We start from the raw sequence: 25,055 nt of genomic DNA on the forward strand, positions 1-25,055 counted from the left end.
CATGTACCCAGTCAATATGGGGATAATTGAAATCCCCCACTATTATTGAGTTTTTCATTTTGATAGCCTCTCTAATCTCCCTTTAGCATTTATCGTCACTATCACTGTCCTGGTCAGGTGATCGATAATAGATCCCTACTGTTATATTCTTATTAGAGCATGGAATTACTATCCATAGAGATTCTATGGAACATGTGGATTCATTTAAGATTTTTATTTCATTTGATTCTACATTTTCTTTCACATATAGTGCCACCCCCCACCCCCACGCCCTGCACGACCTGTTCTGTCCTTCTGATATATTCTGTACCCCAGAATGATTGTGTCCCGTTGATTGTCCTCACTCCACCAGGTTTCTGTGATGCCTATTATATCCTCCTTTAACATGAGGCACTCTAGTTCACCCATCTTATTATTTAGACTTCTAACATTTGTGTACAAGCACTTTAAAAACGTGTCACTGTTTATTTGTCTGCCCTTTTCTGATGTGTCAGATTCTTTATGTGAATGTTCCTCGTCTGATCTGGCCCATACTTTATCCTCTTCCATCCCCTCTTCATGACTAAAATCTTGATGCTGGCTGCATGGTTGTCAACATTCTCTGCTCTCTAAAATCCAAATTGTAATGGGACTGAAATGACCCTGTTTCCTAAATTGTCCCAAAGTAATTTATGGGGGCAACTGGGGAAGATAGTATTGAGGCGACCCCTTCAGAATAGCATCTGAAAATAATACATGTAGAACTTACTACTTTTTAGTCCCCATTCCCACTCCCATCACAGTAGAATTAGAGAAGATGTAATTCAGTGCATAGTGGTTTTAAGTGAATTTTGTAAATGTATGTGTAATTTCACCAAAGAAAATGAAAAAGGATAATATAATTGCATGGTAAATGAAAATAAATGTTTTGGGGTGTTTTTTTTCCTTTCTGTTTTTAGGTGCAGCTACAATGTACATCAGATATTTAATAATAGAGAAGCAAAACGAATCATCACATTTTATGAATCCTTCATGTAACTTAATTACATTATGTATTGGATTGCTGGGCTGTATTGGAATGGGCATTGTTGCAAATTTTCAGGTATGGTCCAATTTTAATCACAAATCTAATTTTAAAAGTTTTAACCATAAAAATTATAGATTTAAATGGTTAATGCTGTATTTATGGATCAGTAAATTAACAACATGAAAAACAATGTTTTACTTCCATCTCGTTCCACTAGTCTTTCAAAGGAAATATTTGGTTCCTAACTCTCTTAAGGCCACATCTACACTAGAAACTTTTGCCTGTGTAGCAGTATCGGTTAAGGGTGTGATTTTTTTGGTGACATTTCTGTTCCTTCAAAAGCTCTAGTGTAGACATAGTTATACTGGCATAAAAGTGCTTTTACCTGTTTAGCTTATTCTACTATTCTAATATCAGGACTGCTTTGCTGATATAAGTTACACCAGGTAGGTTTGCTGGTCTAGATATACTGGCAAAACCTTCTTGAGTACAGGATAGGCCTTATTCACAGGTAAAGACAGGGTGTAAATAGCACCAGTCTGCAAGTTATCACTCTAGTGAAACAAGTGATCTGTTAAGCCTTTCAGGTTTAGAGTGGAGGGCAAAACAAATTAGGTCTTCTCTACCCTAGCTTTATTGGCAAACCCTCCTATTGTAGGTTCAGCATATACCAATAAAAGCTGGGACTCCTTATATGCTTAAAGTTAAGCACAGGTGATAGTACCTTCCTTTTTTGAATGAGGATGGACTTAAGCATGTGTTTACATGCTTTGCTGAGTCAGGATGCATAGGAACATAGAAGACCATGCAGTTTAGAAGGATATGTGAAGGTAGATGTGACCTAGAGCACAGAAATTTTGCAACTGTAAGAAGTAGTGGGTTGTGAGCTAGGCTGAAATTTGTGTGTGTTTGTGTGTACGTGCAACTTGCATCTTCCTGCTGCCTGAGAAAGTAAGTCTTATTCTAAGAACACTTGAGTGGAAATATTTTGTTTTTATGTCCCAAGCCATTATAGTTTATACTGTAAAAATTGTAAGCAAATGACTAAGATAATTTACTAATCCTATGTCTTTGTCCACTTCTCTTTCTTTTAAAAAGAAAACAGCACACTTCCTGAGCTTAAAGATACTTGACCACATTAGGTAATTAGTGTTCTCATAGAGCAACAGAACACACACCATCCATTTAGAGACCAAGTAAAAGTATATTTTGTTCAGCTAGTCAGCTTTTTACCCATCAACTGATGTCATGCAGGATGCAGCAGACTCCAATTTGGGCTACAAACTCAGGTTTTATTATGCTCTCCAGGCTGGTAGACAGTGGGGACGTTGTAGAGGTGAGGGCAAAGTCTGTACCTATTTTTGGAGTGCTGACTAGCAGGGAGGAAGACTGGCTGTTCTACGAAGAGAACTTGGAATCATAGAATATCAGGGTTGGAAGGGACCTCAGGAGGTCATCTAGTCCAACCCCCTGCTCAAAGCAGGACCAATCCCCAACTAAATCATCCCAGCCAGGGCTTTGTCAAGCCTGACCTTAAAATCCTCTAAGAATTCCACCACCTCCCTAGATAACCCATTCCAGGGCTTCACCACCCTCCTAGTGAAAAAGTTTTTCCTACTATCCAACCTAAACTGCCCCGCCCCCCACTGCAACTTGAGACCATTACTCCTCATTCTGTCATCTGGTACCACTGAGAACAGTCTAGATCCATCCTCTTTGGAACCCCCTTTCAGGTAGTTGAAAGCAGCTGTCAAATCCCTCCTCATTCTTCTCTTCTGCAGACTAAATAATCCCACTTCCCTCAGCCTCTCCTCATAAGTCATGTGTTCCAGCCCCCTAATAATTTTTGTTGCCCTTCACTGGACTCTTTCCAATTTTTCCACATCCTTCTTGTAGTGTGGGGCCCAAAACTGGACACAGTACTCCAGATGAGGCCTCACCAATGCCGAATAGAGGGGAATGATCATGTCCCTCGATCTGCTGACAATGCTCCTACTTATACAGCCCAAAATGCCATTAGCCTTCTTGGCAACAAGGGCACACTGTTGACTCATATCCAGCTTCTCGTCCACTGTAACCCCTAGGTCCTTTTCTGCAGAACTGCTGCCTAGCCACTTGGTCCCTAGTCTGTAGCAGTGCATGGGATTCTTCCATCCTAAGTGCAGGACTCTGCACTTGTCCTTGTTGGACCTCATCAGAACTCTTTTGACCCAATCCTCTAATTTGTCTAGGTCCCTCTGTATCCTATCCCTACCTTCCACCATATCTACCACTCCTTCCAGTTTAGTGTCATCTGCAAATTTGCTGAGGGTGCAATCCATGCCATCCTCCAGATAGGTAATGAAGATATTGAATAAAACCAGCCCCAGGACTGACCCTTGGGGCACTCTGCTTGACATGGAGCCATTGATCACAACCTGTTGAGCCTGATGATCTAGCCAGCTTTCTATCCACCTTATAGTCCATTCATCCCGCCCATACTTCTTTAACTACTGGTAAGAATACTGTGGGAGACCGTATCAAAAGCTTTGCTAAAGTCAAGGAATAACACATCCACTGCTTTCCCCTCATCCACAGAGCCAGTTATCTCATCATAGAAGGCAATTAGGTTAGTCAGGCATGACTTGCCCTTGGTGAATCCATGCTGACTGTTCCTGATCACTTTCCTCTCCTCTAAGTGCTTCAGAACTGATTACCTGAGGACCTGCTCCATGATTTTTCCAGGGACTGAGGTGAAGCTCACTGGCCTATAGTTCCTAAGATCCTCCTCCTTCCCTTTTTTAAAGATGGGCACTTTTCCCAGTCATCCGTGACCTCCCCCGATTGCCATGAGTTTTCAAAGATAATGGCCAATGGCTCTGCTATCACATCAGCCAACTCCTTTAGCACCCTCGGATGCAGTGCATCCAGTTCCATGGACTTGTGCTCGTCCAGCTTTTCTAAATAGCCCTGAACCACTTCTTTCTCCACAGAGGGCTGGTCACCTCCTCCCCATGCTGTGCTACCCAGTGCAGTAGTCTGGGAGCTGACCTTGTTAGTGAAGACAGAGACGACAAAAAGCATTGAGTACATTAGCTTTTTCCACATCCTCTGTCACTAGGTTGCCTCCCTCATTCAGTAAGGGGCCCACGCTTTCCTTGACCACCTTCTTGTTACTAAGATACCTGAAGAAACCCTTCTTGTTACTCTTAACATCCCTTGCTAGCTGCAACTCCAAGTGTGATTTTCACTCCTGCATGCCTGAGCAATATTTTGGGCCCAATGGACACTTTGAGGTTCTAATATCTCTTACCTCCTTATATGCGTCCCATGCTTGCTTTCTGTATTGTCCTGCTTCACCTCTCTCAATACCATTACTCCTCAAACATTTTAACTACAAATATTTTTGAGGTATCTTGAACCAGAAATAGTCCCTCCCTTTGCTACTGCCCACTTGCTGGTAGCACTCTTCATGCTCCTAAGATGCCAGGTCTGCTCCTGGTGGTCCCCTCCTTCTCTTTCTCTCAGTACATGCTGTGGAGACAGAGCAGAGAGCAAGAACCACCAGACCAGACAAAAGAAGTGTTACGGGAGCAGAATAGGCAATATCAGTGTAACATCAAGAGCTCCCAATACTGCAATGAAGAGAAAAAAGTAAGATAGGAAGCAGAATGACATGAATGTGCAGTTGGAAATCTTGCAAAACAGAAGGTCTAGAAATATTTTATTTAAAAAAATACAATAATAAACTTCTCCTAGCCCTGGTCCTTGACCAGAGATCAGAAAGAAAAATTTTGATCTCTGCCCATTATCTCCTTTTTTTATTTTAACTTTCTCTCTCCAACTCTTTTTTGTTCTTTCTTTAAAAGATTCTTAATAAGGTTTTGGGATCTTGTCAGAAAGCATAAGATGAGTTCTCACTGATTCTGACATTCCTTATTTTACTATTTGGACTGCAATACAAACCAACTAAAGTCAGGGCCCCATTGTGCTTCATGCTGTACAAACACATAATAAGGTACAGGTCCCTGCCTCAAACAGCTTACAGTCTGAAGAGACAGGCAAAGGAAGTATCATCCCCATTTTGCAGACAAGAGAAAAGAGATATTAAGTGGTTTTATCAAAGGTCTCACAGGAAATCTGTTGGAGTGCTGGGAATTGAACCCTGATCTTCTGGGACCCATGCCACTATCTTAATCACAAGACTGTGTTACCTCTCTGAGAGTTACTTCTTAATTAGATGAAAATGAGACAAATGAGCAAAGTCTCATTATTGCCTCACTCTCATTCTCTGTGCTGGATGAGGAAAGGAATACACAGAATTGCATGGGAACTCTTCTGAAAGTAACTGACGTAAAAAAATCTATATTCCACCATTTTTCCCAATTCCTTTCTAGCTTGAGAGAAGCATTCTACACCACAGTATAAACTCCTGCTAGAGTTGCAAAAGGCCATCCAAACCAAGTGTTTTGCAATTATTGCAAAGTTCCTGTGTTACTGCTTCTGCAAACCTAGTAGAAAATCAGTTTTTCCCCTCAAGGGACATAATCAAACTGTGGGATGTTATGAAGTATTTCTTTAATCTTCCCTGGGATGTCATGTAGCCTGCTGTACTTTATCAATAATTTACCAAAAGCCAGAGCCAAACAGTATGTTTAAATAATTTACAGCATTTTGCAAAGTTTGTTACCAGCTTTGATTTCACCTCTGAAATCTGGATATTTGAACTTTCATTTATTATTATGACTATCCTCGTATAGTAAAGTTCATTCTTAGTAGAATTAATCTGTTTCAAGCCATTTACTGTGTATAGAATACATTAATAATTCATTGTTTGCCAGTTTCCTCCTGTTACTTAATGTGATTACATATACTGTAGGTTTTTATATACTGAGAGTAGAAGATTTCGCATTTGGAGTGGAGGAAACCATTTTAATGAGGCACCAAGAGAGAAACATGTTTTTTGTTGGAATGGAGAGGCTATAGTCCCATCTTTTTGTTCTGCCATGTTTGTTATGCGACTTTCTGATAACAAACTCAGTCATATATTGTTAGGCCACAATATAGGCACATTTTGTTTTGTACACAGTATTGTGCGTGTATAGTAACCTAACAATGTACAATTGTGTATAGGGAAGGAACAGAGAAGAACAGTAATAGGCAACCAGAGAGAGCTGAGGAGAGAAGAGAGATAAGGCCTGTGAGTTAGCAAATCCATGGATGGTTTCAAAAACTGAGGAATACAGTTTTGCAAGTATTAAACGTTGGATGTTTCAGGCTAAAAAGTCTCCAGTGCAGTGTCCAGCTCTGTTAGTATTACCTTCAGGCAATATTTTGTAACAAAAGATTTACACGCTATAGAAATGAAATCATATAAATCATGCTTTGGATCTTAAAAATAATCCCTGTTATTGATTTGTTCTATCGGTAGCAAACAAAAAAACAATTTTGGCATAAAACTCAGAGAGGGAGCCCAGTCACATCATTAATTTTGATTCTCATTTGATCTTGCCTGTTTTACCTTCTCATCTCTTAATGAGGGCTGTCAAACCATTAAAAAAATTAGTCACGATTAATTGCAGTTTCACTTGCACTGTTAAATAATAATGGAATACCAATTTAAATATATTATAAATATTTTTGGATGTTTCCTACATTTTCAAATATACTGATTTCAGTTACAACACAGAATACAAAGCGCACAGTGCTCACTTTATATTATTTTTTATTGCAAATATTTGCACTGTGAAAAAGATAAACAAAGAAATAGTATTTTTTCAATTCACCTGATACAAGTACTGTAGTGCAATCTCTTTATTGTGAAAGTGCAACTTACAAACGTAGGATTTTTTTTTTAACATAACTGCACTCAAAAACAAAACAATGTAAAACTTTAGAGCCTATTAGTCAAAGCATGAAGGAGCATATGAACATTTAGCATATCTGGCATGTAACTATCTGGCAATGTTGGCTGTAACAGTATCAGGCGACTTTGTAAATCAGAAACAGGCAGCATTATCTCCTGCAAATTAAACAAACTTGTTTGTCTTAGTGATTGGCTGAACAAGAAGAAGGACTGAGTGGACTTACATGAGGTAAATTGAAAAATACTATTTATTTTATCTTTTTTACAGTGCAAATTTTTGTAATAAAAAATAATACAAAGTAAGCACTGTAAACTTTGTATTCTGAGTTGTAACTGAAATCAATATATTTGAAAATGTAGAAAAACATCCAAAAATATTTATAATAAACTTAAATTGGTATTCTATTATTAACACTGTGATTAAAACTTCAATTAATCACGACTATTTTTTAGATCTAGTTAAATTGTTTTGCGTTAATAGCATGCATTAACTGCAATTAATCGACAGTCCTACTCTTAATTTATCTTATCTCTTTTGTTTATTTATATTGTATTTTGGGTACAGCCTGCATGAAAGACATGACAAAATAAGGACCCAATCCTTCAAATTTCTGAGTACCCTGAACTGTCATAGATGGTGATGGGAACTGGGGTTCTCAATACCTTGGGTCCTACAGTTGTATGGTATAGTAAGTGAACTGAACAGTTATTTTTATTATTAACAATAGTACTTGGCTCTTACATAGCACTTATCTGTAGATCTAATAAAGCTTTATGAAAATATGTATCATCCCCATTTTACTAATGGGGAAACCGAGGCACAGAGCGGTTATGTGATTTCCTTAAAGTCAGAAAATCAGCCGCAAAGCTGGAATTAGAACCCACCTCTCTTGACTACCCAGTGCAGTTCCCTAACCAGTAGATCATACTGTACCATTAACTCACTTAGAAAGTTCACGTATGGTGGTGGTTTGTTTTTCTCTAAACCCTCATTTTTCCCTAGTTAGAGAAATAAGCAACATGTAAAATGCTATAGTAGGGCTGAATGAGACTGGCGGGAGGCGGGGACTTCATTCTTTCTCTCTCCAAAACAAGTTGCTACAAGTTTTGTGAAAACACTTCAATTTCACACATGCTGTGAATTTTATAATTTGCTTTTATCTATACAAATCTTGTGAGCTCGGTTGTAAATTTTTAATCAGTAAAATTAGTTGTAAGGAAAGTTTTTTGGTCATTTTGGTACTGGGGAAGGCAGGGTGGAAAGTATAATTTTAATGGTTTCAGAGTAGCAGCTGTGTTAGTCTGTATCCGCAAAAAGAAAAGGAGTACTTGTGGCACCTTAGAGACTAACAAATTTATTTGAGCATAAGCTTTCGTGAGCTACAGCTCACTTCATTGGATTCATGCAGTGGAAAATACAGTGGGGAGATTTTATATACACAGAGAACATGAAACAATGGGTGTTACCATACACACTGTAATGAGAGTGATCAGGTAAGGTGAGCTATTACCAGCAGGAGAGAAAAAAACCCTTTTGTAGTGATAATCAAGGTGGGCCATTTCCAGCAGTTGACAAGAATGTGTGAGGAACAGTGTCGGGGGTGGGGGGGAAATAAACATGGGGAAATAGTTTTACTTTGTGTAATGACACATCCACTCCCAGTCTTTATTCAAGCCTAATGTAATGATGTCCAGTTTGCAAATTAATTCCAATTCAGCAGTCTCTCGTTGGAGTCTGTTTCTGAAGTTTTTTTTGTTGAAGAATTGCCACTTTTAGGTCTGTAATCGAGTGACCAGAGAGATTGACATGTTCTCCGACTGGTTTTTGAATGTTATAATTCTTGACGTCTGATTTGTGTCCATTTATTCTTTTATGTAGAGACTGTCTGGTTTAGCCAATGTACATGGCAGAGGGGCATTCTGGCACATGTTGGCATATATCACATTGGTAGATGTGCAGGTGAACGAGCCTCTGATAGTGTGGCTGATGTGATTAGGCCCTATGATGGTGTCCCCTGAATAGATATGTGGACACAGTTGGCAACAGGCTTTGTTGCAAGGATAGGTTCCTGGGTTAGTGGTTCTCTTGTGTGGTTGCTGGTGAGTATTTGCTTCAGGTTGGGGGGTTGTCTGTAGGCAAGGACTGGCCTGTCTCCCAAGATCTGTGAGAGTGATGGGTCGTCCTTCAGGATAGGTTGTAGATCCTTGATGATGCGTTGGAGAGGTTTTAGTTGGGGGCTGAAGGTGATGGCTGGTGGCGTTCTGTTATTTTCTTTGTTAGGCCTGTCCTGTAGTAGGTAACTTCTCGGTACTCTTCTGGCTCTGTCAATCTGTTTCTTCTCTTCAGCAGGTGGGTACTGTAGTTGTGAGAATGCTTGATAGAGATCTTGTAGATATTTGTCTCTGTCTGAGGGGTTGGAGCAAATGCGGTTGTATTGTAGAGCTTGGCTGTAGACAATGGATCGTGTGGTGTGGTCTGGATGAAAGCTGGAGGCATGTAGGTAAGTATAGCAGTCAGTAGGTTTCCGGTATAGGTGGTGTTTATGTGACCATCGCTTATTAGCACTGTAGTGTCCAGGAACTGGATCTCTTGTGTGCTTAAATAAATAAATTTGTTAGTCCCTAAGGTGCCACAAGAACTCCTTTTCTTTTTATAATTTTAATGGTATTGCTCCTGAATGCTCAGCAAAACAGCCAGAAAGTGTGGGCGGAAGATAACTAGAAATGTCTCCTAAAAGCAAAAGAACTTCTGTGAAGGTGAACAGAGGTGATTCAGGTGTTTTGTTCTCTATTTTTAATCATACATTATTTTAAAATACAGAAGTGAAATACAATTGGTGGGATCGTGTTAAGAAGCGACTGACTATTAAAGGAGAAACTCCTCAGAACGTGATGAGTTAGGCAAATTTTCTGAGCCCTTTTTAGCATGTATGGAGGTGACGATGAAAGGCAGAGACGGTCCAAGAAATAAGTTAGAAAAGAAGAGAACAGTGGTGCTGGTAACAACACTCGTAGTTAAGCTTGCTTTTCAATTCAAAACTTTCAATTTTGAGACTCTGTTTTCATATATAGAAAGCATGGTGGGGAAAAGGAAAATTTAGATACCACAGTACTGAACATAGTATAAAAATCTAAACAGAAAAAAACACAATGGGGGGGCGGGGAGAAGGGGTGAAGTAAAAGGGGGGAAGCAGATGTTGAAGACAACAACAAAGTAAAATTACACCATCATAGGAAAGGAAAAGGAGAGAAAGATGGCTTCATGCCAGGAAGGGAAAGAAGATATAACAAAAGCAAGGAAGACATGTTCTATTAATGCTGCATTGCTCTGGTGGCAGAAACCAGCTTAAAAGCTGGTTTAACTAGCTATGAGAAGATTTCTCTGGCACAGAGGTGATATAGACCTGGCATAGTTTAACATATGCGGTTTATACATTTAGACAATCCAGGAAGTTCTTTTGACTGGCCATATACTTTATTTTACTGTAGGTTTCACTTCCAGATATATTTCAGAGTGAAAGAATCTTCAATAACCTGGATATCACAACATAAATAAAGATGGCTGATGACATGGAAAGGGGAAGGAGCTCAGGGGGTTGATAGAGGGATATGGAGATTTACACTTCAAAGTCACTGGTTTGGACTGCTGCACACCACCCTCCCCCCAGCTTTTATATTGCACACTGTCTGACTGACCATCTGAGAGTGGGGTATTTGAAGTGACCTGCCAGTTCTAGTCTCTTACCAGCAGTGAGGAAAAACACCACCAAAACATTTCATTGACAGTTGCAGCAGAAAAACTAAGGACTGGCTAGGTATAGAGAATATGAACTTATCACTCCTCAAACCAGTCCCTCAAATATAAAATGAAGACATGTTGGCAGATAGCATAGGCAATCTTGCATCATCTGTGTGGTACCTCTTTTCTGGGAAAAGCACTCAGTTTGCCAGTGCCTTCAAGCTGGCATCTTTCACAATCACTAAATTGTTCAGGTGGTATTTGGGATTTAGCTGGAACTGGTGGAGATGGCAGTGTTGTCTGAGTTCTTTTCTCTGGCCTGGTTCAGGTCAGATATTTCTCAGGATGATGAAGGCCTAATGTCCCAGGAAGTGGTGAGGCAGCAGCCAAGATGGTGAAGCTCATCTCAGTACCCAAATTTCCCTCCCCAAAGTCTCTTTAAGGACCCAAAAAGGGAGTGATGGATGGAATAGCTAGTCTCCTCATTTTTTTCTCCACCAATTAGGCCTAATTTCCAACACACCAGTTTTGGTTAATTGATTTCTGGTCCTCTATTCCTCTTGTTTACTATTTAACATTTTAACATGGTCCTTGAGTTATATCAGTCAATCTTTTGTTCATACAAATTCAGTCTGTCTCGCTTTTGCTCCTTTTCCCTTCAACAACTGTTGTTTATAGGTTATTGACACATTCCTTAACCTTTCCCTTACCTACCACAGTAGAGCTCGCAATTAGGACAGATCTGTAGGCCCAATTTTTACAGCCAGTTTCTAGGCACTACTGTAATATGAATAATAACAGATAATCCCTCTGCTGATTCTTTTTCCAGGAGTTATCTGTTCCCAGCGTCCATGATGGAGGAGCTCTTGTGGCTTTTGGCTCTGGTGTTGTTTACATTACAATTCAGTCTGTCATCTCTTTCAAGTCATGTCCACAATGGAACAGTCACTGTACATGTTATATAAGGATAGCCATCTCTATCGTGTCATGCATAGCTGTCATTCCCAGTATCCTTTTTGTGTATCACATTGTTGTATCTTTACATGCAAATGTTCTTCCTCTGACATTAAACCACTTCTAAAGTAAGATAAATGCCAGGCTACTGCTTATATTGCAGATGGAGCACCATGTTCAGCAAGTTGGCATTGTAAGAAGCATGAATGGCAATTACTGGATATTTCTAGAAGCTACACCTCAGTTGTCAGTAGCGTACTTAAGCCTTATGCCCTTGTTTCCTACTTTTTTTTTTTTTTTTTTTTTGGTTGGGCGGTAGGGAAGAAAGCAAAGGGGATTCTATTCTAAGAGACAGCTAGTGAATGTAAATACAACACACACTGCACCACTCATGTACAAGAGTTAACCCTATAATAACCAGCCACCAACACACTACATACAGGCCAAACTACCCTGTAAGAAACAAAGAGGGCAGGTGGGAGCCTATCTATATTTGGCCCTCTGACTGAAGAGGCAAGCAGCCATCCTTCTAGCCTGTACTGTCTCCTCCTAGATAAACTATCTAGCCATCTTTGGAGTGTTAGCTAGAGGAACTAAATACTGAAATGCATAAGTTCCCATTACGTAGGCACTTTCTGTCTCAATTTACTCATTGAGTTCCCAAAAATAATCCACACAGTCTTTCTGTCCACTAACTTCCCTGCTTGGAATCTGCCTTTATTAACAAAACAATCCTCAACTTGAAGTTCCAAGATAAAGGGCTCCCAGCTCTCTTTAGCTAGAGTCCTTCCACAGACCTCTGTCTTCCTTGTCCAACTCTGTGACTCCAAGAAATCAGAATGCAACCTCCCTCTGCTACTGTCCTGGCCCTCGCTTGCTTTCTCAGGGTCTTACTCCCAGGCTGCTTCTCTGGAGCCCTCAGCTTCTGTTTAGACCTTTCTTCAGAGCTTGCCACAGTAAGCCAACTTACTCCCTCTGGTTCCCTTTTGCCAAACAGTTCTCTGCCCTTTATGAGGCTCACATGTTTCATCTGCCCCCAATCAATCCTGCCCCCTGTGGCTAGGATATAGTTAATTAGCATACAGAGGTGTGATTGAACAGGGTTGGCTAGCCTCAGGCCTCCTGGCCCTGAAATAGGCAGACCACCTTGCCATCAGAGTATGTGCAATAATTTACTCCTGGAGGAATTTGTGTGCCAAAAAATTAAAAATTCTGTGCAGAATACTTTAAAATTCTGCAAATTTTATTTGTCAAAATAACACTACCTAATCACACCAGTTTCAATTAGTTTGGTAATTTATTTCAAAATACCTGTTAGCAAATATGTCTGTAACAGTACAGAGACGCACAAAAAATTCCCCCAGGAGTAGAGAGTTAAAGAACTCCCTATGACAACCCAGTTCCTGTTTCTCTTCCTCCTCCCAGAGCCTAGCTGGGGGGGCTAGACACCCACAACCACTCTACCCCCAGAGCCCACCTGTGGGAGCCCCCCAGCCCAGATATCCCCCAGAGCCCAGCCATGCCCCCCCTTGCCCAGATACTCAAACACCACCACACCAAAGCCCAGCCATGCCCCCCCACCCCCGCAGCCCAGACACCCATCCTTCTACCCCTCCCCCAGCCCAGACACCCGCCCCCACTACCCTCGGAGCCCAGAGAGAGAAATAGCCTGATGCTGGGTCACAGGCTTGTGTGGAGTTTCCTGCACACCACTGTCTCCTTCCCTCAAGGCATGTGGGGAACTGCAGCTGCTGGGAACCCTCTAGTTCCCTTCCCCACCCCCTGGCAGTGTCTTCTATGTGCTAGCTGGGCTCTGGTGGGTCCAGCGGCTCCCAGTAGCAGCCAGCAGCATTGCAGACAATTTCTATGGGGGAAAGGAAATTCTGTGAGCACAACATTAATTTCTGCAAAATTCTGCATTGCCCAGAGGCACAGAATTCCCCCAGGAGTAGCAACAGCATGCAGTAATTGAAGTTATACAAATGTTTCAGAAGGCAGACTATGACCTAAGGTGCTCACATTCACAGCTTCTCCAGCTCACAATGGTGAATATTGTTAGCTCAACACAGGAATATGATGGTTGTTGTCAAGTATACTTCTTAAATTTGCAGCTTCTCTCACTCATGGTGGTGAATGTTCATAATGCAATTCATGACTGACCCACATCACTATGCTGGATAATACCAAGTATATGTATGTACTTGTCTTCTTGCTTCAACCTGTTTCTTTCAACTGTTTTATATTTTAAATATTTGTAATAGCTTTGTGTATGTGAAGAGGTCAGAAATACTAGTTTGTAAATCTGGTAAGAAATCCTGCTCTGGGAAAACGGAAGTTTATTTTATTATGCTGCCTGGCCATGTAACATGGAAACTAAAAACAGACCAAAGATGACAAATAATATTCACTTATTTCATAATCTGTATAATTGCTGACTGTTTTGTGATCCTGCTGGGCTTGTGACAGCTGCAGTGTTAGTGAGAGAAGGAACTCTGCTGTGAAGTTCCTGTTGAAAAAACGTTTTTCTTGTATATAAAATATATATTTTATACATATAAAACAAATTACATTTTACTTAAAGAAAAGTTATGATCACTTGTGCGCCAACTACTCTATTGGTGCATTCAACCTAATTGACAGGACAGTGTTCTTGTATAAACTCGTTACTATGAGCTGCTAGATATGAGTCACAGCATCCAAGCCTCTGGAAGAGAAATCACCTCTGTTGATCATTGTTTTAATCATAGAATCATGGAATATCAGGGTTGGAAGGGACCCCAGAAGGTCATCTAGTCCAACCCCCTGCTCGAAGCAGGACCAATTCCCAGTTAAATCATCCCAGCCAGGGCTTTGTCAAGCCTGACTTAAAAACCTCTAAGGAAGGAGATTCTACCACCTCCCTAGGTAACGCATTCCAGTGTTTCACCACCCTCCTAGTGAAAAAGTTTTTCCTAATATCCAATCTAAACCTCCCCCACTGCAACTTGAGACCATTACTCCTCGTTCTGTCATCTGCTACCATTGAGAACAGTCTAGAGCCATCCTCTTTGGAACCCCCTTTCAGGTAGTTGAAAGCAGCTATCAAATCCCCCCTCATTCTTCTCTTCTGCAGGCTAAACAATCCCAGCTCCCTCAGCCTCTCCTCATCAGTCATGTGTTCTAGACCCCTAATCATTTTTGTTGCCCTTCGCTGGACTCTCTCCAATTTATCCACATCCTTCTTGTAGTGTGGGGCCCAAAACTGGACACAGTACTCCAGATGAGGCCTCACCAATGTCGAATAGAGGGGAACGATCATGTCCCTCGATCTGCTCGCTATGCCCCTACTTATACATCCCAAAATGCCATTGGCCTTCTTGGCAACACGGGCACACTGCTGACTCATATCCAGCTTCTCGTCCACTGTCACCCCTAGGTCCTTTTCCGCAGAACTGCTGCCTAGCCATTCGGTCCCTAGTCTGTAGCTGTGCATTGGGTTCTTCCATCCTAAGTGCAGGACCCTGCACTTATCCTTATTGAACCTCATCAGATTTCTTTTGGCCCAATCCTCCAATTTGTCTAGGTCCTTCTGTATCCTATCCCTCCCCTCCAGCGTATCTACCACTCCTCCCAGTTTAGTATCATCCACAAATTTGCTGAGAGTGCAATCCACACCATCCTCCAGATCATTTATGAAGATATTGAACAAAACCGGCCCCAGGACCGACCCTTGGAGCACTCCAATTGATACCGGCTGCCAACTAGACATGGAGCCATTGATCACTACCCGTTGAGCCCGACAATCTAGCCAGCTTTCTACCCACCTTATAGTGCATTCATCCAGCCCATACTTCCTTAACTTGCTGACAAGAATACTGTGGGAGACCGTGTCAAAAGCTTTGCTAAAGTCAAGAAACAATACATCCACTGCTTTCCCTTCATCCACAGAACCAGTAATCTCATGATAAAAGGCGATTAGATTAGTCAGGCATGACCTTCCCTTGGTGAATCCATGCTGGCTGTTCCTGATCACTTTCCTCTCATGCAAGTGCTTCAGGATTGATTCTTTGAGGACCTGCTCCATGATTTTTCCAGGGACTGAGGTGAGGCTGACTGGCCTGTAGTTCCCAGGATCCTCCTTCTTCCCTTTTTTAAAGATTGGCACTACATTAGCCTTTTTCCAGTCATCCGGGACTTCCCCGGTTCGCCACGAGTTTTCAAAGATAATGGCCAATGGCTCTGCAATCACAGCTGCCAATTCCTTCAGCACTCTCGGATGCAACTCATCCGGCCCCATGGACTTGTGCATGTCCAGCTTTTCTAAATAGTCCCTAACCACCTCTATCTCCACAGAGGGCTGGCCATCTCTTCCCCATTTTGTGATGCCTTCTGGTTCAGATGAGTAAACTAATGAACAGGACTACTACCCATTGACAGGTTTCAGAGTGGTAGCCATGTTACTCTGTATCAGCAAAAACAATTAGGAGTCCTTGTGGCACCTTATAGACTAACATTTATTTGGACATAAGCTTTCGTGGGCTAAAACCCACTTCTTCAGAGGCATGGAGTGAAAAATACAGAAAGCAGTATATATATTACAGCACATGAAAAGATGGGAGTTGCCTTACCAAGTGGGGGGTCAGTGCTAACGAGGCCAATTCAATTAAGGTGGAAATGGCCTATTTTCAACAGTGGCCTATTCTCAATAGTGACAAGCTCACGCCTTCTTGTTAACTGTTGAGAATAGGCCACTTCCACCTTAATTGAATTGGCCTCATTAGCACTGAGTGAAACCATTAAACTTCAGGCTAGAAAATGTTTGGGGGGATTTTTTTTTTCATTACAATGCTAACACCACCCTTATCACAGGACTAGGTTCCCTCTTGCCACATATAGCCCTAGAAACCAAAAGTTGATCAAAGGTTGGTCATGAGGATCCTACTCTAGCCCTTCATTTTGGCACCCACAATTTCCCTTTTATACTGAACTAGATGGCCTCGGTGGTCATTCTTTGGCTGCGAGACTTGGTGAACTTCCTTCTTAGAGGCTAACCAGAGTGTCACTGCACAGATTAGGGGCCTGCACCAAACCCCACTGAAGTCAATGAGAATCATTCTATTGACTTCAATTGGCTTTGGATTGGACCATAAATGACAAGCAGCGTTCACACAAATGATTACACATCTTAGCCATACAGCCAGGGTCTACTCTTGGTTTCTTCTCCTGTCCATAAGAATGCCTCATCTCACCCTCCTCCTTTGCAAAGACCCCTAATCTTATTTATTCAGAGTATCTTTTGTGTTGATCACTATAAGACGCTTTGTGGGAATATACTATGTTTGCTTGGCTTTTTAATATTCTGTTTTTATACTGCAGTGTAACTTGTTGTTTGGTGTCTTCAGTCTTAGAGAATGGGAACAGGGGATGCATTATAAATAGAAATATTTTCACTATTATTCATTAAGCAATTTTTATGATTTCCTTTACATTTTTCCCAGTGATTGCATGTGCATCATTAATTTCCATAACAAAAATTGACTGGATTCCAGGTGAAAAGGTAAACCCTTAGTAGGTAACCAATTTAATCCTGCAGTCTATTAGCTTGGGTATGCGATGCTATGTACTTTTAGGCACATGTAAGGACAAGAGCACAAGGAATTTAAATAGTGTATGACGATAAACAAGCTGTCAAGCCTCTGGCATTTCCCTATTTAGGGAAAAAACAGTTAACAGCTGAGCTTCCTAAAATTAGTGATTGGGAAACCTCAAAAGAGTTGGATTTTCATTTTAAGTAAGCGCCCAAAGTTCCAGACAATCTGATTATGCAAAATTGAGTGAGAAATCTTGTGATAAAACCTCCCTAGAAGTGAGTTGTTCAGCACTTTTACTTCCTTATGCAACCACATCCTCAAAAAATGAAATAAATAAAATAATCAATCTGATCTTCAACCCTCAGGAATATCTTGGTTTGAATTATGGATGACTGTTTAGCTCCAGTCTTTATTTTACTGTACTTTTTCAGCATCTCTAATTAAATCCTTGCCACTGATTAAGCATTTAGGGTCAGATCCAAAGCCTGTTGCAGTCAATAGCAGTCTTTCCATTAACTTAAATGGCTTGTGGATCAGGATCTTAGAGCACTTGTGGTGATGATTGGGAAGGATCTCAAAGTTGGATTTGTGGACAAGCTATACCACAGGAGGGAGTACTTTCTCTACAAATGAAGTAAAAGAATGCAGTGCCTGCATCTTGTTACTAAAGTTTATAAGGGTAAGCTGGGCAACATGCTTAGACAAAACAGTGGAAAAGCAGCTGAGAAGATGAATCTTCACAAGTTAGATATTTTTAATAATGTCAAGCTCCTGTGTTTATTGTGTTATGGAATGGGGTCCTTTTATTGAAACATTTGGCATATTTCAGAAAAAAAACCCTTTCATTCTATTTGTGCCCCATTACAAGACAGCTTCTAGCACACCTCTTTTACAAAACACTCTGGATGCAGGCACAGTGCATGTGATAAGGATGGCCATCACTAAAATGTCATGCTTTTGCTTGAGGCCTAGCTCTACTGACTTCTGTGGCTTTGAATGAATGACTTGAATTTGGGCCATTGTCTCCATCATATTTAACAGGAATGATTATGGCCAAAGTGAACTTATTTTTATATCCTTCTACTGAGGTATTTTTTCCCTACAGTTTATTAACTTTATTATGCAATACATATTATTTAATGGTAGAGTATGCAAAGCCTGTAGCAGGGGTGGCCAAACTTACTGACTTTCTGAGCCAAATATGATAATCTTCAGACGTTTGACAGCCAGGCATGCCTCATTCAGCTTGTGGCTTCAGCCCTGTAGAATACGCCTGCTGGGGCTCAGGGCTTCAGCCCTGCACGGCATGCCTGCCGGGACTTGGGGCTTCAGTCCCAGTCCTGCGGAAGCCCCGAGTTTGGCAGGCGTCTCCTGTGAGGCTGAAGCCCGAAGACCCACCTCCCTGCAGGACAGGAGACCTGAGCTCCCTCTTCCCCACTCTGGTAGATAGAGAATGCAGGGGGTTGGGGTGGGGGCAAAAAGGGGGCTCTAAGAGCTGTACTTTAACTGTAAAAGAGCCGCATGCAGCTCGCAAGCCACGGTTTGGCCACTCCTGGCGTATAGGATATTTAGTACTCTGCGAAAGCTTAAACCTGTATTAGCTTTCAGGAAACAAAGCACTGGGCAGATCTTCTGAGAATCAGTCTGGATCAGATATTTGCTGAAATATAGGTGTTTGGGAACGGGGAAGGAAGAGAAATTTTTTTTCTTTGCTAATTTTTAAATTTTGGTTTTTAAATAAATAGAGAGATATTGATCTCACTGGAAATGGAGTGACTTTATTATATAAAAAAAGTTCACTTCTCTTCATGAAGGTGCAATAACTTAAAATGTTCTGGAAACATATAATTTATTGCACAATTTATAAACTTAATACTGTCAATTAAATGTGTTTATTTTTACTGGCTGTGTGTTACATATGAAGTCACTAGTTTTGTTATGCTTTTCACTATTTCATAATGGTACAAGTGATGTATACATGCGATATATAAAATATTGGATACGTTTTCCTTTCTTCACTCTTACAGTACTTTTAAAGGAGCTAGTCCTGCAAATTTCTGAGAGTCCTCAACTCCTGCTGAAGTTGACTGGTGTCGTGGGCTCTCAGCATCTTACAGGAAGCATTCAGCACCCTAGTCCAAATAATAAACATCCTAGAATAAAAACATTTGAGCATTGAATACAGGAGTTTGTTTTTGCTGCGGGTGACATCCTCAGAGTTTTCAAACAGAACTAGTTACATACCACAACTAGACAAATAAGAGTAGAAGGGACGTTTTACCCAAGCAGCTGTTATCCACCTTGGAAAGACGTGGAATGTATGAATATTACGCTAAATGTTTTTCTCTACCCAAACATAAAGGAAAGGGCAATTCCAAAAACTTAAGCAAGACCAGCCATTTACAGGTTTGATATTTCTCTACATGTACATTAATGAGAATTTCTATTTTTGTTTGATTTGCCATTTCTGTCTACCATTCCGTGTTAATTTTGTTTTAGTGTTTTATATGGAAGTGTGTTTTGTTTCTCATTTCCATCAGGATTATACTTACCATTTTGTGAGTGCAATCTGCGAATGGACAGTGGCCTTTAGTTTTATCATCTTCTTCTTAACCTTCATTAGAGATTTTCAGGTTGGTATTTATAAGCCTAAGCAGTAGTTTAAAAGGACTATCAATGATATAGTGATAGGTACTATAGAAATTAATAATTTTTAACCTAAGCTAGAAAGGTTAAAGGTATTCAAACATACAGATTTTATAACACACAAAGCTCATTTCTGGTTTCCACCAGGAACATTTTTACTTTAATTATATAATTATTCAAAATCCAGTGCTGGTGCCAGATCCTGAGCCCAGGATCTGGTAAATTGATAAATTTATCAATTATCTGGTAAATTGATTAGATAAATTGATAACTTTACTCATGTGCTTAAGTGTTTGCAGGATCAGACCCTGTAAATAGTACGGTGCACGTGTATAACATGACACCAAAATAAGTGAAGTAACTCACTTTGACTTGGGTTTTGTTTATTTTTTAAAACATTCTTTGTTTTTAAGAGGGATTTTATGTAAAAATTCACTTCATTTCAATCAGACTCCCCCTTTTTTTTAAAAGTTGTTCACTTTGATTTATACTGTCCAATAATTTGTGGAAGGATGTACTTGTCATTCTTTTCCCCTTTTTAACATAAAATACTTTTACAAATATTAAGTGAAAACCGTCTAGTGTGGAGAGATTGCACATTGATAGCACTGAGCTGATGGTTTAGTATTGAGCCTCTTGCATACTTATTGCCAGACCACCAACTGTATATCTGTTCTCTGAAAATAGCATATGTGCATAATGCATTCCTAGACACAGCACACTACTTGCTCTCTCTGCCACCAGCAGGACTCTCATATCATGGCCAGACAATGGAACAGTCAAATAAACACAGGGCTGGGTAATACATTTTGAGTTGTGTGCAAGCTTCAAATTACACACAACTCAAAATGTTATGGCATTAAAGAATTAACCAAACATATATGCACATGGTTTTATTAAAATAAACAGAAAATGCAAATATCTTATCCTAATTTACATCCTACAATAGAATATGAACAAAATATGAAAACTGTCAGATTTAGGCACTCAGAGAAAGGGTAAGTCTTTCAGCACTGCACACAGTTCACACACTGCAGTTTCAGACGCCAATCTCTGACACTTCTTAACCAGCACAGACAGAAAACCAACCTGTATATTACAATTCAAACACCAAACTCGAAACAAAAATCTTTTCCCTTCCAAAATTCCAAACGCTCTCATCATGTTCTACCTTTTGCCAAAACATCCCAATGCAGTCGCTGTGGTCCCTAGTATTGCACAGCACAATACTATGTAATTAATTTATGTTAAAGTGATCTTATTTTTCCTATAGGGAGTTACCTTAAGGATATCAACAGAAATGCATGAAGACTTCTGAAAATACAGAAATTATATTTTTATCAATGAACATTGTAGGGTTTTTTTTAATTAAAGAAAATGTTGCAGTGAAACAAGGGATTTCAGTGCTGATATGACATGAAGCCACTGCATCAACTCTGCAATCTGCAAAATCCTATCCAAGGAGACCTTTTTAATACTAACATTTTTAAATGCATTTTCCCCCTGAATGGGCTCTTTACTCTGCATCCTTGCAATATTTTATAATTTTTAATACTGTTTGATAATTTAAAAAAGGTACCAAAAGGTGACCTGTAAAAGCACTTTCAAATTCTGTTACAGTGTAAAACAGAAGCTCCTCAACTTTTCACTTTAGAGAAATGGTTTTTCCATTAATAGTAGTCTGATTAATGGCAGTAGTCTTAAACTAAAAAGGAAAATACGGTTTGCATATTATTTGCGAAGTGTCAAGAAACTGAACAAAATTAAATCAGTTTAATTTTAATTAGCACGTTAGATTGTGCTTTTCTCCCACATTCCGAATATTTTTTTGTCAAGATCTATGTCCTGTTAAGTTGCAAGACACTGGGTGGGAGGAAGATGGTGTTGTGAGCAGACATGGGTAACTTTGTTCCAAGGCCTACAGTTTTATGGTTTACTGGATTTCAGTACTTATAGTGTCAAGCTAATGGGTACATTATAAATATCCTAGATGGAAGTCTGGACTGTTAATATTGCTTGAAAAAATGTTTTCTGCTCATCAGTTTCTTCTTCCCTGTAGAAGGCTAAAAGCTTATTTTAATGGTGGCTACAAGGTAGCTTAAAGCTGAAGAATGTAATGGGAAGGAAAGGGATAATAAAATATTACTTTTCAGAAACAGTCAGAGGGAAGTTGGATGCTTTGAGACCTTAATGCTGTTTGACTAGCATGGGCAAAGGTCTTCCAGCATACCTTTCTAACCAATGACAGCAGAATGCAAGCCTACCCTTGAGTCATCAAAAAGAGAACTGCAGAGGGAGGAGGGGAGCCACTTATAGTTATATAAAGGAACTGAATATCCTTACTGGAGGGCATCTAAGATTGAGATAGGCCATGGGACATGCTGCTAAATATTTTTTACTATAAATCTTTTTATACTTTGTTTTTTTTAAAGAAACTATTACTGCATTTGAAGAGTCTGGGGTGGAAGTTTGCTATAATAATTGAAGAGTCTGCCATATTACAACTAACCAGGACCTAGCATTTGCTAGTAGCTGGAGGCAGAAATATTCTTCATGCACTACAGAGAAAAGACAAAATTTCATTAACTCCATACAGGGTACTAACCACTGAGCTATCAGGCTAGTTCAGCAAAAATTGTACTTTCCAGGGCATATCACAATCATTTTCAGAAATACTGGTAATTGTCATTAGGGGTTAATTTTATATTAAATATCATGTACACTATCAGTGAAGAGTGATGTCTAAGACTTGCCAGCTGCTAATGCACCCTTTGATATGTATATTAAACTTAAAGCCAAATTCAGCTGAGTCTCCATTTTTTATTAACTTGGAAAAAAACCTGACAAAGTTTCCTTTTAAGATTCCCCACAGCCAAAATAGTGTGACTTTTTTCTGCTTGACAGCACTGGCGGCTTTGCTATCTGTAGTGTTCTGTTTGCCTTAAATTTGAAAGTGTAACCATGACGCCTCCTGCTGAAAACCTAATCCAGACAATAAATGCAAGAGATGTGCCTGGCTGATTAAAGAATGTGTGTCCTATGGGGAAAGAAGACACAATGTTATATAGCATTTATTTTGATACCTCACAAGGATGTAGGACTCACAATAACTTCAAGGAAAGGGGAACTTCAAAAGAAAGGAAAAACAGGATTTAGAAACCTGGGAAAAGTTAGGAAATTTGCATTCATAGACTCAGTATGAAGCACACTGAAGAATATTTCATTAGCATGACAGAAGTAATGTTAGCCACATGTGGGATGCTTATCCTGTATTTTCAGTCATAGAATCTTGGCACCAAACACATGCCAAGCCAAGATACGGAACCATAAGGAGGAAACACCACTTGCATGATTAAATGGCAATGCACACAAGTTTATTCTGGCCAAATAACAGAAATTCAGCACAAATAATACATTAAACCAAAAATGTGGTAAATTAAATAAGAAGAAAGCTGAACAGCAACTAGCGAAAGACACATTCCCTGTCTCCCTGAGAGTCCACTCTGCCAGCCCATTTTTACATCTGAGCCAGAATTTCCCCCTTGCTTAAGGAGCTGCATCCAACAAGAAGAGTGCTGCATATGTAACGCCAACAGACTCCGGTCCTCAGCGGGCAGGATCAAGCGGGGGGGCGGGAGGGTGATTGGCCCTGCTTTGAGCAGGGGGTTAGACTAGATGACCTCCTGAGCTAAGTGCATGAGCTAAAAGCCAGCTGGCTGTTAGCTAAGGCTGTAGAGCAGACTCATTTTATCTCTCTAAGTGGTCTCCATGCCACTAGATGGGGGGCACCACCACACCCAGAAGGTGTGTGGGTTACACATACTCAGTCCTCTGCACAGTCCCAGGCAACACATTCCATTGATATGTTTTCCCCCTTGATATGCTTGATGGCACACCCTACTGTATCTGATAACTATTGCAAAGTTTTACTTTGTATAACAAAATAATTATTCCCAATAAAATAAGATTTACACTTGGGAATCTCACTAGATTCATTAGCGTGATGGACTGGATATAATTTCAGCTGACAATATGCAGTTCTTATACAGCTAAGACAGAGACATAAAGACATGAAATGTAGGAACTGAAATCCTTTAAGTGAAAGAGTCTTGCCCTGGAACAACTAACACACAGTTTCCTCCAACACTGTCTTGGACGGTATTTGGTGTGTCAACTCTGGGACTGACTAGTTGGGTGTTAAGTCCACTGAAATGGTGGTAAAAATACATTCCATTTTCAATGGCCCTTCTTAATCAACAAAGCAATTTCATTTTAAGGGATCTCTTTGGAAAGTATTCCTAATCAAGCAGAGAACAAACATGCAGGTAATTAACACAGGGCTTGATTGTAAGTTTACAATCTGCCCTATGTGAGGGACAAACCATAGCGGTGACAACACAAGGGCAAACCAAGAAGGGAAACTGACTGAGTCACAATTCCTGCCCTGTTTTCCCCTTTGCTCCAGGGAAAGTAATCTACTGCGAGTTTATACCAATGAATTATACTGCTCAGCTGTGCTGCCCACCTGCGTGGGGTGGAGGGGAAAGTAGCAAAATAGCAGCCCCCGAAAGGCTGTTCCCTTCTACACCCCTGTACAGTGACCCATGATGTGGGTAGCCTGTACAGGAGAGTAAAGGGGAACTTGCACCCTGTCATGAAGACAGGCCACAAAGCTGCCCATAAAGTAAGACAAGGTGGATGAGGTAATAGCTTGTGAATCCTCAAAAGCTGGCCTCTTTCACCAACAGAAACAGCTACAACAACACTGCAAACAACCTAATAAGTAAAACACACACTTGATACACTCCATAACAATCTTGTATGCTTTCTGACATGCATCAGTGTTAAGGGGACATTTGATTAAATTGAAAGGAGACCAACTGAAATCTGATAAAAGGAAATACTGGGGACCAGCAGGAAGCTGAACAAAGATGGCTGCCTGAAGCCTACGCTATTCAGGAATAGTGAAGTAATCTGCCTCCATTGACTCCTTAAACCTACTAAATACTCCAAGAAAGCAAAGCACATGGTAGCAGAGAATGGACCCTCCAAAAAAATCCCAAAGTTTTAAAAATCTACCTCACTAAGAAGAGTGTTTCAGGCTCACACTGGAGAGGCCCTTTTGATTCTAAGTGAAAACATGGCAGCCAAAACAGGCAGGAATGACAAGGCTAAAGAAAATTAACTGGCCACCAAAATGAACCTCAGGGAATTGATCTCTGCACTTAAGACCATGATGTCCATAAGTATAGCAGTAAAGATGGAAGTTACTGATATAGAGGATCAAGTAACTGT

The 25,055-nt window shown here is 40.3% G+C and overlaps 1 protein-coding gene across 2 annotated transcripts in view; it reads left to right on the forward strand.

Annotated features, from left to right (window-relative positions):
* The window catches only part of DRAM1 (DNA damage regulated autophagy modulator 1), a 38,096-nt gene extending 15,572 nt beyond the window's left edge, over window positions 1-22,524 (forward strand). Inside the window, exons 3-7 of one of the 2 annotated variants that reach the window (XM_084633555.1) lie at window positions 939-1,081; window positions 11,420-11,597; window positions 17,022-17,080; window positions 19,655-19,747; window positions 21,034-22,524. In XM_084633555.1, coding sequence (XP_084489681.1) covers window positions 939-1,081; window positions 11,420-11,597; window positions 17,022-17,080; window positions 19,655-19,747; window positions 21,034-21,078 — 518 coding nt within the window. In that variant the 3' untranslated portion in view covers window positions 21,079-22,524. Of the gene's footprint in view, window positions 1-938; window positions 1,082-11,419; window positions 11,598-17,021; window positions 17,081-19,141; window positions 19,450-19,654; window positions 19,748-21,033 lie in introns of those variants that run through there. The other variant, XM_084633556.1, reaches the window with a different exon arrangement.
* Window positions 22,525-25,055: the final 2,531 nt, after the last annotated feature.

This window comes from Lepidochelys olivacea (assembly GCF_965140295.1).
Source record: "Lepidochelys olivacea isolate rLepOli2 genome assembly, chromosome: 1".
In the NCBI taxonomy this organism is placed as follows: Eukaryota; Metazoa; Chordata; order Testudines; family Cheloniidae; genus Lepidochelys; species Lepidochelys olivacea.